The sequence below is a fragment of the Ursus arctos genome, unplaced genomic scaffold (genome assembly GCF_023065955.2).
Source record: "Ursus arctos isolate Adak ecotype North America unplaced genomic scaffold, UrsArc2.0 scaffold_11, whole genome shotgun sequence".
In the NCBI taxonomy this organism is placed as follows: Eukaryota; Metazoa; Chordata; class Mammalia; order Carnivora; family Ursidae; genus Ursus; species Ursus arctos.
The window spans coordinates 31,842,136-31,856,366 of record NW_026622775.1 but is presented as its reverse complement, the minus strand read 5'-3'; the positions used below and the strand labels follow the sequence as shown (position 1 = coordinate 31,856,366).

At 39.8% G+C, this 14,231-nt stretch overlaps 1 protein-coding gene across 9 annotated transcripts in view; it reads right to left on the bottom strand.

Moving 5' to 3' along the window:
- Positions 1 to 4,520: 4,520 nt before the first annotated feature.
- The window catches only part of IL15 (interleukin 15), a 76,441-nt gene continuing 66,730 nt past the window's right edge, over positions 4,521 to 14,231 (bottom strand). For 8 of the 9 annotated variants that reach the window (XM_026499392.4, XM_048212115.2, XM_044384337.3 and 5 more), the window contains 3 exons: positions 10,354 to 10,398; positions 8,211 to 8,348; positions 4,521 to 5,520 (listed from right to left, as the gene is read on the bottom strand). In XM_026499392.4, the coding sequence (XP_026355177.2) occupies positions 5,413 to 5,520; positions 8,211 to 8,348; positions 10,354 to 10,398 (291 nt within the window). In that variant the 3' untranslated portion in view covers positions 4,521 to 5,412. The remainder of the gene's footprint in view (positions 5,521 to 8,210; positions 8,349 to 10,353; positions 10,399 to 14,231) is intronic. The other variant, XM_048212121.2, reaches the window with a different exon arrangement.

The window sequence follows — 14,231 nt, the reverse complement described above, 5'->3', positions numbered from 1 at the left end:
GTGGAGCGCTCAAGAATCAGAGCCAAATGACCAGCAAAGACCATAACCGTCTAAAAGAGCACTCCTTATGTCTGCAATTTGAATTAAATCCTTCCGCCACGGAAAGCATGATGTTTTTCTTACGCTGCGGTGTGGATAACAGGTCTATGATTTTCATAAACTCTGGGGCACCAAGAGCTTTTGTGATTCTGAAAAGAGTGGATGTCTTATCACATGAGATGTGTAAAGCGATGCTATTAATAATGCTGTGTATAACAGCTGCCTTTATTTATTCATAAATACAGCACAAACATCTTACTTGTCACAAGGAGAGGATTTTCTTTTACTATAAAAAGATAATTAATTCAGGCTGAATAAACTTAATGGTGCATTTGCCATCTGGGCAAAGCAAACAAAATACCAGAATAGAATTGTGTGAAGAAAAAAATAATCAAAATATGGAATAAAAATACATGCTTAAGCTCTGTTTTGATTTCTTTAACAACAAATAATTTTCCACCCCAGGTATTGTGCTCATGCTTATTTGAAAGGAAATTTAAAAGGCAATAGGGCATTTAAAAAGACATAGCCGAACGCGGACAAAAATTTCAGGTGATTTCTTTTCTGTCTTTGTTTTTCACACATCAGCAACATAAGCGAAATGTTTCATAGGTCTGCATCTTTTCTCATCTACACCCACGAGGGACGGAAGCTCTTATCAAATAAAATCATATAGATAAAAGGGCTTTGTGAACTTTAAAGAACCATAAAAGTGTAGGAGAATTAATATTATTTTCATCAACCTGGTGTGTCCTTAGAGAGCAGAACTCATAGATACACTGAGGGCTTTGACTTTATTAAATCGACTCAGGAAAGTGAACTTCGTTGATGACCCATGATCTTTAAAACTCTTGAAAAGATGGTACTTGCCGTGGGGAGCCATCACTGCCCTGACATTCTAGAATCTCACCTGTAGGCTCTCAGCTGCTTATTCAGAAATGCTGCTTCTTTCTTATCCTCTCCGTAAACATCTCAGATCTGTCTTTCCTCAACCATGGTGCAACTGAACCCCGTGAGTCCCTGAGGATAGGTGTGTAAGTATGCTTTCAAAGCTTCCTCCCTGCCCACCACCCACCCACCGACCACGCCACGTGCACCTTTCCAGTCCCTGTTTTAGCAGTGCCTGGGCACCAGACAGCAGAGTACCATCATTACATCCTGGGGGCTTCCTCTACCCCAGTTTTCTTGATGAAGATGACTGGTCTCCCTGACATCAAATGGTTCTCATTAAGAAGTGATTGAAAAATCCTATTTTCAAAAAGACTTCCTGGTGTCAAGATTCTGACCACAGATCAATTCTGGCTGGCCTCAGAACCCCAAACTGGATTTACATGTTAATCCTGAGGACTTTGGCCTCTCAGGTCATATACACTGCAAACAGGCTTGTTGTATTTGACAGCAAATGAAAAATTACTTGCCGAAGTTGGCCTCCATTAAGTGTTGCAAGGAATTCATTAAATGACTCCAATACTGAGGTCCATATAAGATGATGTTATTAGAAAAAAATTATTACCTCAGGATTTGGAGGTAAGGGGATTTTGACTTCAACTCTTTTCTCAACAGCAGAAACCAAGCCTGCTGTGTTTTCAGACACGCAGAGTAAGAGCCTCTTTCTGTTGGAATATAAAGCAAAATCTTTACCACCAATATCCTTACCTGGCCTGTGAGACCAGCTGATATTTATCTTACCAGCTGCTTTCTGACCTTAGCCACTCTGGCCCTCTTTCCGCTCTTTGAACTCACTCTAATCCTTCCTTCCTGAAGATTTTGGCGGACGTTTCTCAGACGGATCCCCCCGCAATCAGTCTTTCTAATTTATAGCAGAGCTCAGACCCCAGTGTTTGAAAGAAGTTTTGACAGCTTGAAAGGATCTGCTGTTTCTTTTATACGCTCACCTGGTGCCCTTCATAGAGCCGATAACCGAACAAGCACCCGAGTGGTTGCTGGGATAACAGGATTCTCCTCCTGGAATGTCAGCCCCACGAGGGCCGAACCTCTGGCTGCCTTCCTCACACTTATAAAGGCGGCGCCTGCCCCCATGTTCGCACACAGTAGGCTTTCAACAAACCAGGTTACGACATGGCTGAAGGAGTGAATTCCTCAATGAGAGTGAGGACGATGAAGACCTATCACTTTCAGAAACACTGGATTCTCTGACAATATTCCGAAAGTGTTGACACAGCTTCTAAAAACTAAAGGCACAATTTTCAATTTGACATCTGTGGAACAAGGTCCTCTTCAATTCTTCTGGTGGTTAACTGATTTTGAAATCCGGGATTAAAGAGGTAAAATATAGGACTGTCAGAAGTTCAGAAATACCGGCAATAAAACCAGTCAATCACTGAAGTAGTAATTAGTGAGAGTGTATTGTGCACACACCAAAAGTCTGCAAACCAGAAGAATCCAAATCAAAACATGGACGGCGGCTCACGGTACCTTGTTACGGGGCAGCTGCTTTAAAGGTGAGAGAGCAGTGACGACTGAGGCTTCACAGTGATGGCTTATGTTAAGAATTTTCTTAAATGATAGGGAATTGGTTAATGGTGACCACCCATCAATCTTGGGAAACAGATTAGGTTTTGCTTATGGCTTTCAGACGAATAAGCAAGAAATGACCCAGTCAGGTAAGTCTTGCAAAATAAGCTAAATTAGGGTTTGTTTGTATGATGAGACGGATTTTGTCTGCTCAGGGAATTTTCAAGGCTGGTCTCCGTTTGTTTTTTTCACAGGGACAAAATCACGACTCTTTATGAACGATTCATTAATTTTTCTTCTATGTTGCATCAGACAGATTATACAATTAGGGGACTTTTCAATGAAGCTGAAGTTTGCCTTGCATAATAAATTCCTTAGTGAAAATAAAATTCAATCAGGCACATGCAGAAGCATTGAACTAAATCTCTATGGAAATGGGATTTCCTCTGGGCAAAATATTTATACATGACACGCATATGTTACCTGCGACTCACATAGGCATGCAGAGAACTCACATTAAGCCTGAGATAACACAGATGAAGGAACAAAAATGTATTCTCTAGTATTTCTGGGTGGGGGGAAAGAGATCGATCACATAATTGGTTCTCATATTATATATGTCGGCTTGACTTTATGAGCCCTTGAATTTGACGGACAGAAAGAGTAACACATTGAAACACATAATAAGCCCTTCTCACAACGAGAGTAATAGCAGCAAAAGAAAAGAATTCCATTGATTCTCTGTTCTAGGGTAAAAAATGAGAGTATGTAAAGCTAGGCTTGTGATTGGGTTTTAACAATCTCTGAGCTCACAAATTATGTATTGGTTCAGTTTGCATTTCCATGTCCTCTGCCTTCTAACCCTTTTTTTGCTTATTGCCAGGGAGAGTGTAGAAATGATAGTTTCTCATATATCTTTTTCTTCATTTGAAATTGTAAAGAGGTAAGAATGTAATCCATCAAAATGACTCCAGACTGTAAACCTAATTTTTATTAGGCTTGCCTTGACTATTGGACGTTCTAAGTCTATGGATTCGTGCTTGCTTTCTTGTATGTAACATAAGGCAAAAGCTTTCAGCATTTAGGGCAATAGGTGAGATAAAAACAACGTATTCTAGTCTACACAAATAACATTAGGCTGGCTAATCAAGGAGGAGAGTTTGAGAAGGAAAAACTTGGAAACACAAACGAAAAACTGATCTTGTTAAGAATTCAGGCCTGAACAATAAAACTTAGGTGGTTTTACATAATTAGTTCTTTTCTCAAGCTAGCTAAGAATGTTTTAAGAGCTGTCCCTCGATGCCTTGAGCCCCTTTTCCTTAAGATTAACTGAAGTGACCCATACTAAGGAAGTACTGGGGGAGGAATTCCAATTCTGAGCACTGGAAATGCCAAATTTTAAACCCATTTGTGTGCTTATATAACCAGAAGAAATCCTTGGTCACTATAAAATAGTATTGGTGATGTGACTGCCATTATGATTTTCCTTTCCCATCCCAACAAACACCGGAAGGAGGCTAACTTTTGTCTAAGGACTGGATTGGCAACTTGCAGTTAAAAATGATGCATTTTTCCTATTCTCCATCAATAGAAAAGCTAGGGGGAAAAAATGAAAGGTAGGTTTTTAAAAATCCATTTCAAAGGAAATTAAACAAGCAAACAAAACACCACAGTCTCAATCCCTAAACTTTAAAATATAGCTGCCAAATACTATTTGTCTGGAACAAACTGATAGCTGACACATGACTCTTCAAAAGTCAGGTAAGATATAGATTTCTCCAAAACTATCTCGAAAGAAATGTTCAAGCATACATTGACTACAGCAACGAGATACATGGCATGGACGGGGTACTGAGGGATGCAAGAATGTTTCGATAGAGAACTGGTTCGTACTGTGGAACGGAGCGAAATCGAATCCGTAGGACATCAATTCCTACCCTGTAGCCCCTCGGTGAAGAACTCCAGAAGTGAACGGGGTGAAAGAAATCGTGAGGAGACAAAAATAGTTCATTTCAGTCATAGTTTTATTAAAAAAGAGCTTGAAAATTTCGGACAGTATAGTGCAAAAATATATAAACAATTATTTTTTATCAGATAATGTTGGCTCTAACAAATCAGCAGTTTTCTTTTTTATATACAAACATGGCAAAAAAATGTGAAAATATAAAACACCTGCACTCAGAAAAGCATGAAGTATTAACATCATTACAACTAAGAGTTCTCTATACACGATTCTACCTATCGGTGAAGGTTTATTATTGCCACTCCCACCTAAGATTTACTGCTGCACAGTACAGGCCAGGTTCAAGCACTATCTTTGATAACAGGTGCTTTCTAGACCAATAACTACGTTACAGAGTCAAGCACCCATTTCACACCTCTTTCTCCTTTCTCATTGGGAGTCAATTCTTCCTCCTTGTGCGACACCCACTGGAGAAGTGAGTGAAGGCTGGTGGTTAGCAGTTCCTCGCTGGCTGGAGCACAGTTTACCCGCCCCAGTGGTGCTCAGTCCCACCAGCTGTGTAATTCAACTCCTGCCCTTGAAGGAATGTCCCCTATTTCCTTAAAAGGGGTAAGTATCAGTGTAATTTCAACGGATAAAGAAGGCACACAATTTTATTCAATACTTTATGTTATGCTACAAATATGTACAACTTCAATAATAAATTAAGAATAAGTGAACAAAATTAGTAGGAGGACAGTTCATAGACATCATGCTACTCAATGCCATTTTTCTGCCTTCATTTCCAAGAGTTCATCCGATCCAAGATTCCGGATCATCCTTGTGTTAGAAAAATTGGTTTGGGCAGCCCATGTGAACTGCGGAGAGTTTCATTGCCTTTAAGCCACGGGAAGATGCTTGTTAATGGCAGAAATGCTGAAGAGGATCGATTACAATCAAGAGTTGATGAACATTTGTACAATATGGACAAAACTCTGCAAAAATTCTTTAATATTTTTTTCCTCCAATTCCTCACATTCTTTGCATCCCGTTTCAGTTATGTTCTGCCAAATAAAAAGAAAGGATGAGATTGGAAAGTCTACTAGACCTCTTTTCTTGGCATATCACATCATTTGAGCCATAGCGTGAGGTCTTGAGACACGAAAACTCTGGCGAATTGGTATCATAGTAGGAAGAACCACTGGAAAAGAGAACTGGGAGATTTGATTTAGGCTTATTTTTCCTATCATGGGTTAAAGATATTGGAAAAATAAGCCATGTCTATCAAACCATGGACTTCCTGCTTAGCGCCCTTGGGTGGCTTTCTGGTCACCAACCCTAGCGACAAGTCCATGCCTCCCCGCACGGCACCAGGGGCCCTGTGGTGTTCCTCACCTGTTTCTTTCACCTGTCCCCACCACCTCAAAGGACGTGGCCTAAGTACACTGAGTCCCTGCCTTGACCCGCATGCACACGTCATGCTATTGGCTACCCCACTGTGCTGGCTTTTTTCCTTCATGTTCCTCATTGCTATTTTAGTTACCACGACTCAGGTTAAGATGAGTCAGGTGCTGTCTCCACCGCGAAGGCGTTCCTGAACTGAAGAGCTCCCCGGGCTGGGCTAAACGTTCCATCTCTACATTCTCAGACCCTCCTTCCTATCACACCCTGTATTATATTGATAGGAGGGAGTTTCATGCTTTTTAAGCTACTATTCTCTAGGCTTTTCCAGGAGCGCAAAGCCACATATTTTTGTTTCCCTAGCACTTAGCATAGGGGCCAGCGCACAGTATTCACCCAGTCGTTACTGGTTGAATTAAACTATGAGATAAAGACCACAAGTTGTAATTCAAAGTTTCCTGGATAACTAGAATCTTCCAAATGTAGTCATCACAGATAAATTATTTAGAGATCATCCGAACCATGAAAGCCGTACCAGCAAACATCAAAATGAGATTTTACATCCATTAAGCACTTGAAATTCAGATTCACCAACATCGATCAAGCACGTACTCTATGCCAGGCACTGTCATATTCCATAGAGCGCTGTCCTCCTTGAAAATAATCACGTCAGCCAGCGAGGCAGTGGTACTGCACGATCCATCTCAGCTGACATAATCAGTGAAATGTTCTGACTGTGCGGCCTGCCCGCTCCTTCCACTACATGTGCTGAACACACCACATCGCGGTCACAGGAGCCGTGACCACGGGCATCAAGAGCTCACCAGCGATGTCGTTAGGAGTTATCTGTTGCCCAGCTCAGCCTCTCTACCGATTCCACAGAAGTAACATATCACCAGAGTATTTTAAATATCAGTGTGTTCATTTCATAAATACATAAGTGTCTAGAATATGCCAGGCAATGTTCGGGGAGTTGGGATATGGCACTGAAGAAAACAAAACAAAACAAAACAAAACACAAAAATAACTGCCCCTTTGAAACCGGCATTCGAGTAGGGAAAAGCAGACAACAGCCATTAAGGAAGATGCCAGCTAGTGGGGCATGCAGACAAGGGGACGGGGCGTGGGGACGGATCGCAATTGTGAAGAGTGGACATCACTGAGAAGGTGACATTTCAGCAAAGACCTAAAGCAACCTGGCATTTTTTGGGCAAGTCCACGGTGTCCAGCCACCCCAGCTCAGGGGCTTGGCACTTTCAGTTGCCTAAACGTCCTTCCCCAGAGACAAGGCCCAGTCCCTCTCCTCTTGGCTTAGTAGATAAGCCTCTAAAGTGGGGTCCCAGCCCTCTCACCTGCCTTCTCTTTGGCCACTGGAATTAATAAATACCTGGGTTATTATTCATTTCCTTCTGATTGCTTTATTTATGCTTTATGGATTATTTAAGTCCCTTACGAGCAGAGACCAGGTGTGTTTTTTCACGTCTGTTATCCTGAGGGCCTGCCATGAGGCCCAAAAAGTATCTGTTAAATTAATGAATTATTCTTATGTCTTCTTTGTTTATAAAACTTCTTTCTCTCCACTCTACTTTGGCTACTAGTGTTGTGCCAGGAAAGCCATCATGCTTTTCTTTGAGGGCCTCTGAGCAGCTCACCCCCACGCCTGCTGTGGGCATCCCTCCAATTTCCTCTCCCGGAACCGCACTGCTCGTGGTGCCTGGCATGGCCCCAATTCTACTTGAATTATTAATATTTTTACTATTTTCTTTTTGCAGCATTTGTCCTGCTGGTGGATATGAAGAAGACGTCCCCCAAAGTGAAACTGCTTGGGTATGAATCCTGGCTCCCCATTTTACCAGCTGTGCGAATTGGAGGAAGTGACTGATTTTCAAGCCCTTAGTGCTTCAACCTTAAACAGACACAAGGATAACTATCTCACAGATTTATTGTGGGGACGCAATGGACTACCATGTCACCGCTGAAGAACAGTGTCTGGTACAGAGTAACAACCAAATAAATGCGAATTGCTATTCCTGATGCCAAACACTTAACTATGTAATTAGATTCATGTCTATCCACTGCACCTGGGGAGAAACGCCTTGAGGGCAATGACCTCACTGGCTCACCACTGTCACTCCAGCACCAGAATGCACCGCCTGGCGTCAGGCAGTAAATGTTTGTTGAATGAATAAACTGATAAACCAATTTAGGACTGTGCTCACGCTGCTGATGGCGGCCACTGAGCCAGCATCAATTCTCTCTCCCGAGGATCGGCTTGTTCCTTATAACCAGCTAATGACTGCTCCCAACCCACGCCCAAAGCATCAAAGCTCCGTCCGACTATTGGAAAACTCACCCCATTAGCAGACAAACGATCATTTGCTAGGAAGATAAGGTTCTCCACCGTTTCATTAAGGACATCATGTTTGAACTCCAGCGAGATAACACGTAACTCCAGGAGAAAGCACTTCATCGCTGTTACTTTGCAACTGGGCTAAAAATAGAGTTACAGAAAATCATTTTGAAAAAAAAAAAAAGATCTTTCCATTATGCCTGTTAACATAGAAATAATTTTGATTTTTTTTTAAAAAGTCAATGCAAATATTTTATAAAGAAACACAATACCCCTAAGAAGTTTTACATAAAAGACAGCTTTTTTTTTTTTTTTGGCTTTGAAATCAAAACCCAAACGACAAAACAATCTAAGGGGATGGTAATATTATACAGAAGAACGAACATAAATCTAGAAAACATGGAAATAATAGGCCACTTTTTCTCACTGAGAACATTTCCTCTTTGTAAAACGGTGATAATACCAGCCTGAGACTCTCAAAACATTAGTATGGATAGTGCACAGAAAGAACTTTTAGAATCAGATTGTGTTGTTAACATTTTAAACAGTGATGGCTGCTGATCGTGCTGTTTCTGCAAGTTCCAAAGTTCCAGAGGCAGAAGTGATTCCAAGAAATGTATCAGAAAAATCAGCGTAGCAGTACTGCCCACTCACGGGCTGGCCAAATCACAGAGGTACCTTTCAGATACCACAGAAGTACGTTTCCCACAATGGTCACTTGAACAAAAGCCTAAATGTAAAAGAAGCATTGATGAATATCTGGAGATTTGAGCACGACCTGTTTGACTTTCTGTTCTCATTGCCTGCACAGCGCCTGGGACCCTGCAGGCACTTCACAGATGCTTAGTGCGTGGACGAAGGAAGGAAGGAATCCACGCATGTGTCTGGCACTGGGAATATGCCTTATGTCACACAGCAGCTGCTCAGGATGGAAGGGTGAATACTGTCCCCACAAAGATAGATAGATAGATAGATAGATAGATAGATAGATAGATAGATGATAGACAGGAATAATAAATAAATAAATAAATAAATAAATAAATAAATAAATAAATAAATAAAACAGGCTCAGAAATGTTGAGTGACTTCTAAGGTAACACAGCTTGGAAGTAGGTGAATCAGAGTTTAAATGTAAATTTCAACCTCAGCTTCTTTCTACAACCCCTGAGTTACAAAGTTTCTTCTTGCAAGAAAAGCAATCTCAGGATGCTGACTTTTGGTGGTTAATTGACTGCTCTGTACTTTGGAAAAATGGAAGAGGTGCTGAAGCCAAAGAGGCAGACGATTTCCAGGTGTAGCAGCACTAGCCACGTGGTTGATGACTATCTGTTTTTTTCTAGTTTATGGTGAATCCTTCCTCCCAAAGCTCAGAAAGTCTGCATAGGAGCAAAAGCTTCTATGTCCGAGAAGTCCCAACTGAGCACTAATTGAGAGCAGACTCACAGTTCTCCACCCACACAACATAGAGTTTGTTTTCCACGAGGTGAAGAAGTCAGGGATTTGTTTCTTGCTTTTTAGTAGCCAGTCCAGAGGGAAGGACCAGCAACATGGCTAAAATCATAACATGCCTTCAGCAGTGTCAGGGTATTAATGAAACAGGTTCAAGATGATTTTTGAATTCTGAGAGGTTTTATGAGTTGTGTTTATTTCTTTTCTCACATGGAGGGTAACCAGCCAGAATCCTTTTCTGACAACTGTAGAGATTCATGCAAAATGTAGAACATGGATGCATTTAAGCGATTTGTAGAAAATTTGATTAAGGGTGGTAATACACTACCAGCACTGGAAATAACAGATATGGCAGATAGTTTTAAATTGAATCAGTTAACCTGATTTTTGCATTTAATTGCATCATGATCTAATTGTATCACAAAATATGTATTAGATTTTGCTTGACATTGATGAAAAAGGCTGTTTTATACTTTGACTTGGTACCATTGTGAAAATAGCATCTATGTAGCTCTTTGTCCCCAAGTCCCACAACCTCAACAATTACTTACAAAATTCATTGATCATATGTTGTCAGAACACACCAAAAGTTAGATTTAAAAACTACACATCCTTCAGTAAATTTATGAAAATATACTTCTCCAACTTTTGAAAACTGGAAAATATAGCAATTTTCAAAAAAATAAACTATACTCACATGAGCATCACTTTCAGTATATAAAGTGGTATCAATATGTATAGACTGAAAGGAAACAAAATTAGATAATATGAAAAACTATGCCCTGCTTTAGGTATAGTGAGAACAACCTACTGAAAACATTAAATTAAGCTTTTTAAATTAATTTTTTTTATTTTGAGATAATTTCAGATTCATATGCAATTGTAAGAAAAAATAGAGATCCTGTGTCCCCTTCACCACTCCCCCAGCGGTAATATCGTGCATAACCGCAGTACAATATCACAACCAGGAAACTGACATTGATACAATCCACTCCCCTTGTTCAGATTTCACCACTTCCATGTGCACTAATGGGTGTGTGCAGTTCTACTCCATTTTACCAGATGTGTAAATTCATGTGACCACCTCCACAGTTACAATACAGAACATCACCATTAAAATCCTCCTCCTCCTATTTTATAGCCCAAACCACCTTTCTTAACACACATTCCACCCCCCCACCTTTCTAATCCCTTGCAACCACTTCTCTCCATTCCTATATCATTTCGAGAATGTTATATAAGTGGACTCCTATAGTATGTAATCTTTTGAGATTGGCCTTTTGAATACACTATTTTTTGAGTGGTTGTAGGTTTACAGAACATGAGCAGAAAGTACAGAAGTCCCCCTGCCCCAGTTTCTCCTATTATTTATTACTATCTTGCATTAGCATGGTACATCTATTACAATTGATGAGTCAGTATTGATACATTTGTAACAAAAGTCCATAGACTGCATTGGGATTCAGTCTTGGCACTGTACATTCTGAGTTTTAACAAATACATAATGACATGTATCAGCCATTACGGTATCATACAAAATGGTTTTTTTACCATAAAGATCACCTGTGTTCCATCTACTCATCTCTCCTTCCCCCCGTGACCCCTGGAAATTTCCCACTGATGCTTCTGCTGTATCCATGGTTGAACCTTTTCCAGAATGTCATAGAGTTGGAACCACAGCATGTAGCCTTTTTAGATTGGCTTCTCTCACTTAGTGGCTATGCTTTTAAGGTTTCTCCGTGTCTTTTCACATCTAGCAGCTCATTTGCTTTTACTGCTGGAGAATATTCTATTGTATGGATGTACCACAGTTAGCCTATTCAGACTGGCTTTTTTTCACCCAGCATAAGAATACTCTGGAGATCCATCCAACTTGTTGTATCAGTAATTCTTTCCTTATATTCGCTCAGTGTTGTTCTATGATGTAACGTACCACAGTTCATTCATCCCTTGAAGGGAACTGGGATTGTTTTCAGTTCTTAGCTATTACCAATAAAGGTCTATGAACATTCATGTGCCTGTTTTTGTGTGGACATGAGTTTTCATTTCTCTGATAGAAATGTTGCCGAGCGCAACTGTTGGATCATATGGTGAATGCATGTTTTGTTTTATAAAAAGCAGCCAAACTATTTTAGAGTAGCTGTAAAATCTCATATTCTCATCAAAAATATGTGTGATGCAGTTCCTCCAATCCTTGCCAGCGCTCAGCATTATTACTATTTTTTAATTTACATATCTTATAAGTGCATGGTGATGTCACTGTGGTTTTAATTTGCATTTTCTAAATAATGTACAGCCATTTATTGGCACTTTCTCCCAGAAAAAGACTTGCGGTGGTTTATAATTTCTTCCTTTCTAATCTGCATACTTTTAGTTCCTTTTCTTGCCTTGTCAATTCAGCTAAAATTCCAATACAGAGTTGAGTAAGAGTGGTGAAAGATGACATATTTATCTCGTTTCTAAGCTTTGGGGAAAAACATTCTTTCCCCATTAAGTATGATGTTGGCTCTAGGTTTTTTGTACATACTCTAGATCAAGTTGAAAAAGTTACCCCTCTTTCCTTGGTTGCTAAGAAATATTACTAGGAATAAGTATATTCTTAAAATGCTGTTTCTCCATCAATCGATCCGATCATATGATAATCTACTTTACCTGTTGGTAAGGTGGATTACAGAGACTGATTTCCCAATAGTAAGCAGGTCTTGCATACCTGGAATAAATCCCATTGGTCATGGTATATAATTTTTCTAATACATTGGTGAATTTATTTGCTACCATTTCATTGAGAATTTCTGCATCGAAGTTCATTAGAGGTATCTGTTGCTTTCTCTTTTGGTATCATCTTTGCCTGGTTTTAGCATCAGGGTAATACTTCGCCTAAGCGAGTTAGAAAGTTTTCCCTTTTCTATTTTTGGAAGAGACTGTAAAACTGGTGTTAATTTTTCTGTGTTTGGTAGAATGCTCCAGTGAAAGCAGGTGGGCCTGGGGATTTGTTCTGGGGAGCTAATTTATGGTGAATTCAGTTTCTTTAATGGTTATAGTAGTTTGGGGATTGTTTATTTCATCTTCGTTACATTTTGGGAGTTTGTGGTTTTTGAGAAATTGGTCCATTTCCTCCAAGTTGTCAAATTCAGAGAAGAAAGTTGTTTACAGTTTTTCTTTATTATCCTTTCAATGCCTGTGGATTCTGTAGTGAGTCTCTAATTTCAGTTCTGATATTAATGGTTTATGTCATCTTTCTTAATCTTTGACAGTTTTTTGGAGGTTTATCAATTTTATTGATTTTCCCCCCAAATAATGAGCATTATGTTTCACTAAATTTCTCTATTATTTTTCTGATTTCAATTTCATTAATTTCTGCCCTTGTCTTTACTTTTCCTTCCTTCTGCTTGTGTTAGGTTTATTTTGCTCTTCTCTTTCCAGTTTTTTGAGGTGGGAACTTAGATTGTTGATCTGAGATCGTTCCTCTTTCCTAATATCATCATTTAGTTTTATAAATTTCCCTCTCAGTCCCACAGATCTTGATGTGTTGTATTTTCATTTTCATTCAGGTCTATGTACGTTTTTATATCCTTTGAGATTTACTCTTTGACCCATGAAATATTTAGAAGTATATTATTTAATTTCCAAAAGTTTGGAGATTTTCCTGCTATCTTTATATCATTGACTTCTACATGATTCCACTGAGGTCACAGAATACACCCTGCATGATTCCAATTCTGATAAATTTGTTAACGTTTGTTTTATGGCCCATGATTGGTTAGTCTTAGTGAATGGGGCCTGAAAAAAATGTTAATTCCTTGTCAGTGGGTGAAATGTTTCATCGATGTAAATCAGATGTTGCTGGCTGACTGTGTTGTCCGGTGCTTCTATGCCCATTCTGATTTTCTCGCTTGTCGTTCGGTTTGCTCCTTAGGAGGTGGTGAAGTCCTCAACTGTAATTGTGAATCTGCCTATAACCTTTCAGTTTGGCTAGTTTTTGCATCTTGTATTTTGAGGTTCCGCTGTGTGGTGTGTATACAGATCACGTTTTCCTGGTGGATTCACCTCTCGCCATTTTGTAATGTATCTCATGAGTCTAGTAATTTTACTTGCTGTAAAGTCTACTTTATCGGATATTAAGAGAGCTACTTCAGATTTTAAAAATTATTGTGTGTATGTGTATCAGCTTCCTAGAGCTGCAGTAACAAAATATCAAAATGAGGGCTTAAAACAACAACTTATTCTCTTACAACTCTGGAAGCTGGAGGTCCAAAATCAAGATGTCAGGAGGGCCATGATCCCTCTGAAGGCTCTAGGACAATCCTTCTTTACTTCTCCCACATCCCTCATAACTCGGGCAATCCTGGGCCTTCTGTGGCTTCTAGTTGCGTCATCCTAGTGTCCTTTGCCTCCAATTCACATGGCCTCCAATGGTAGCTGCCTCCAATTTCACTTGGCTTTCTTCCCTGTCACTCTCTCTGTGGTCTGTCCTCTTCTTAGGAGGAGAGCTAGTCATGGAGTTAGGGTCCACCCCACTGAAGTAGGACCTCATCTTAACTAATTACATTTGCAAAGACCCTATTTCCAAAGAAT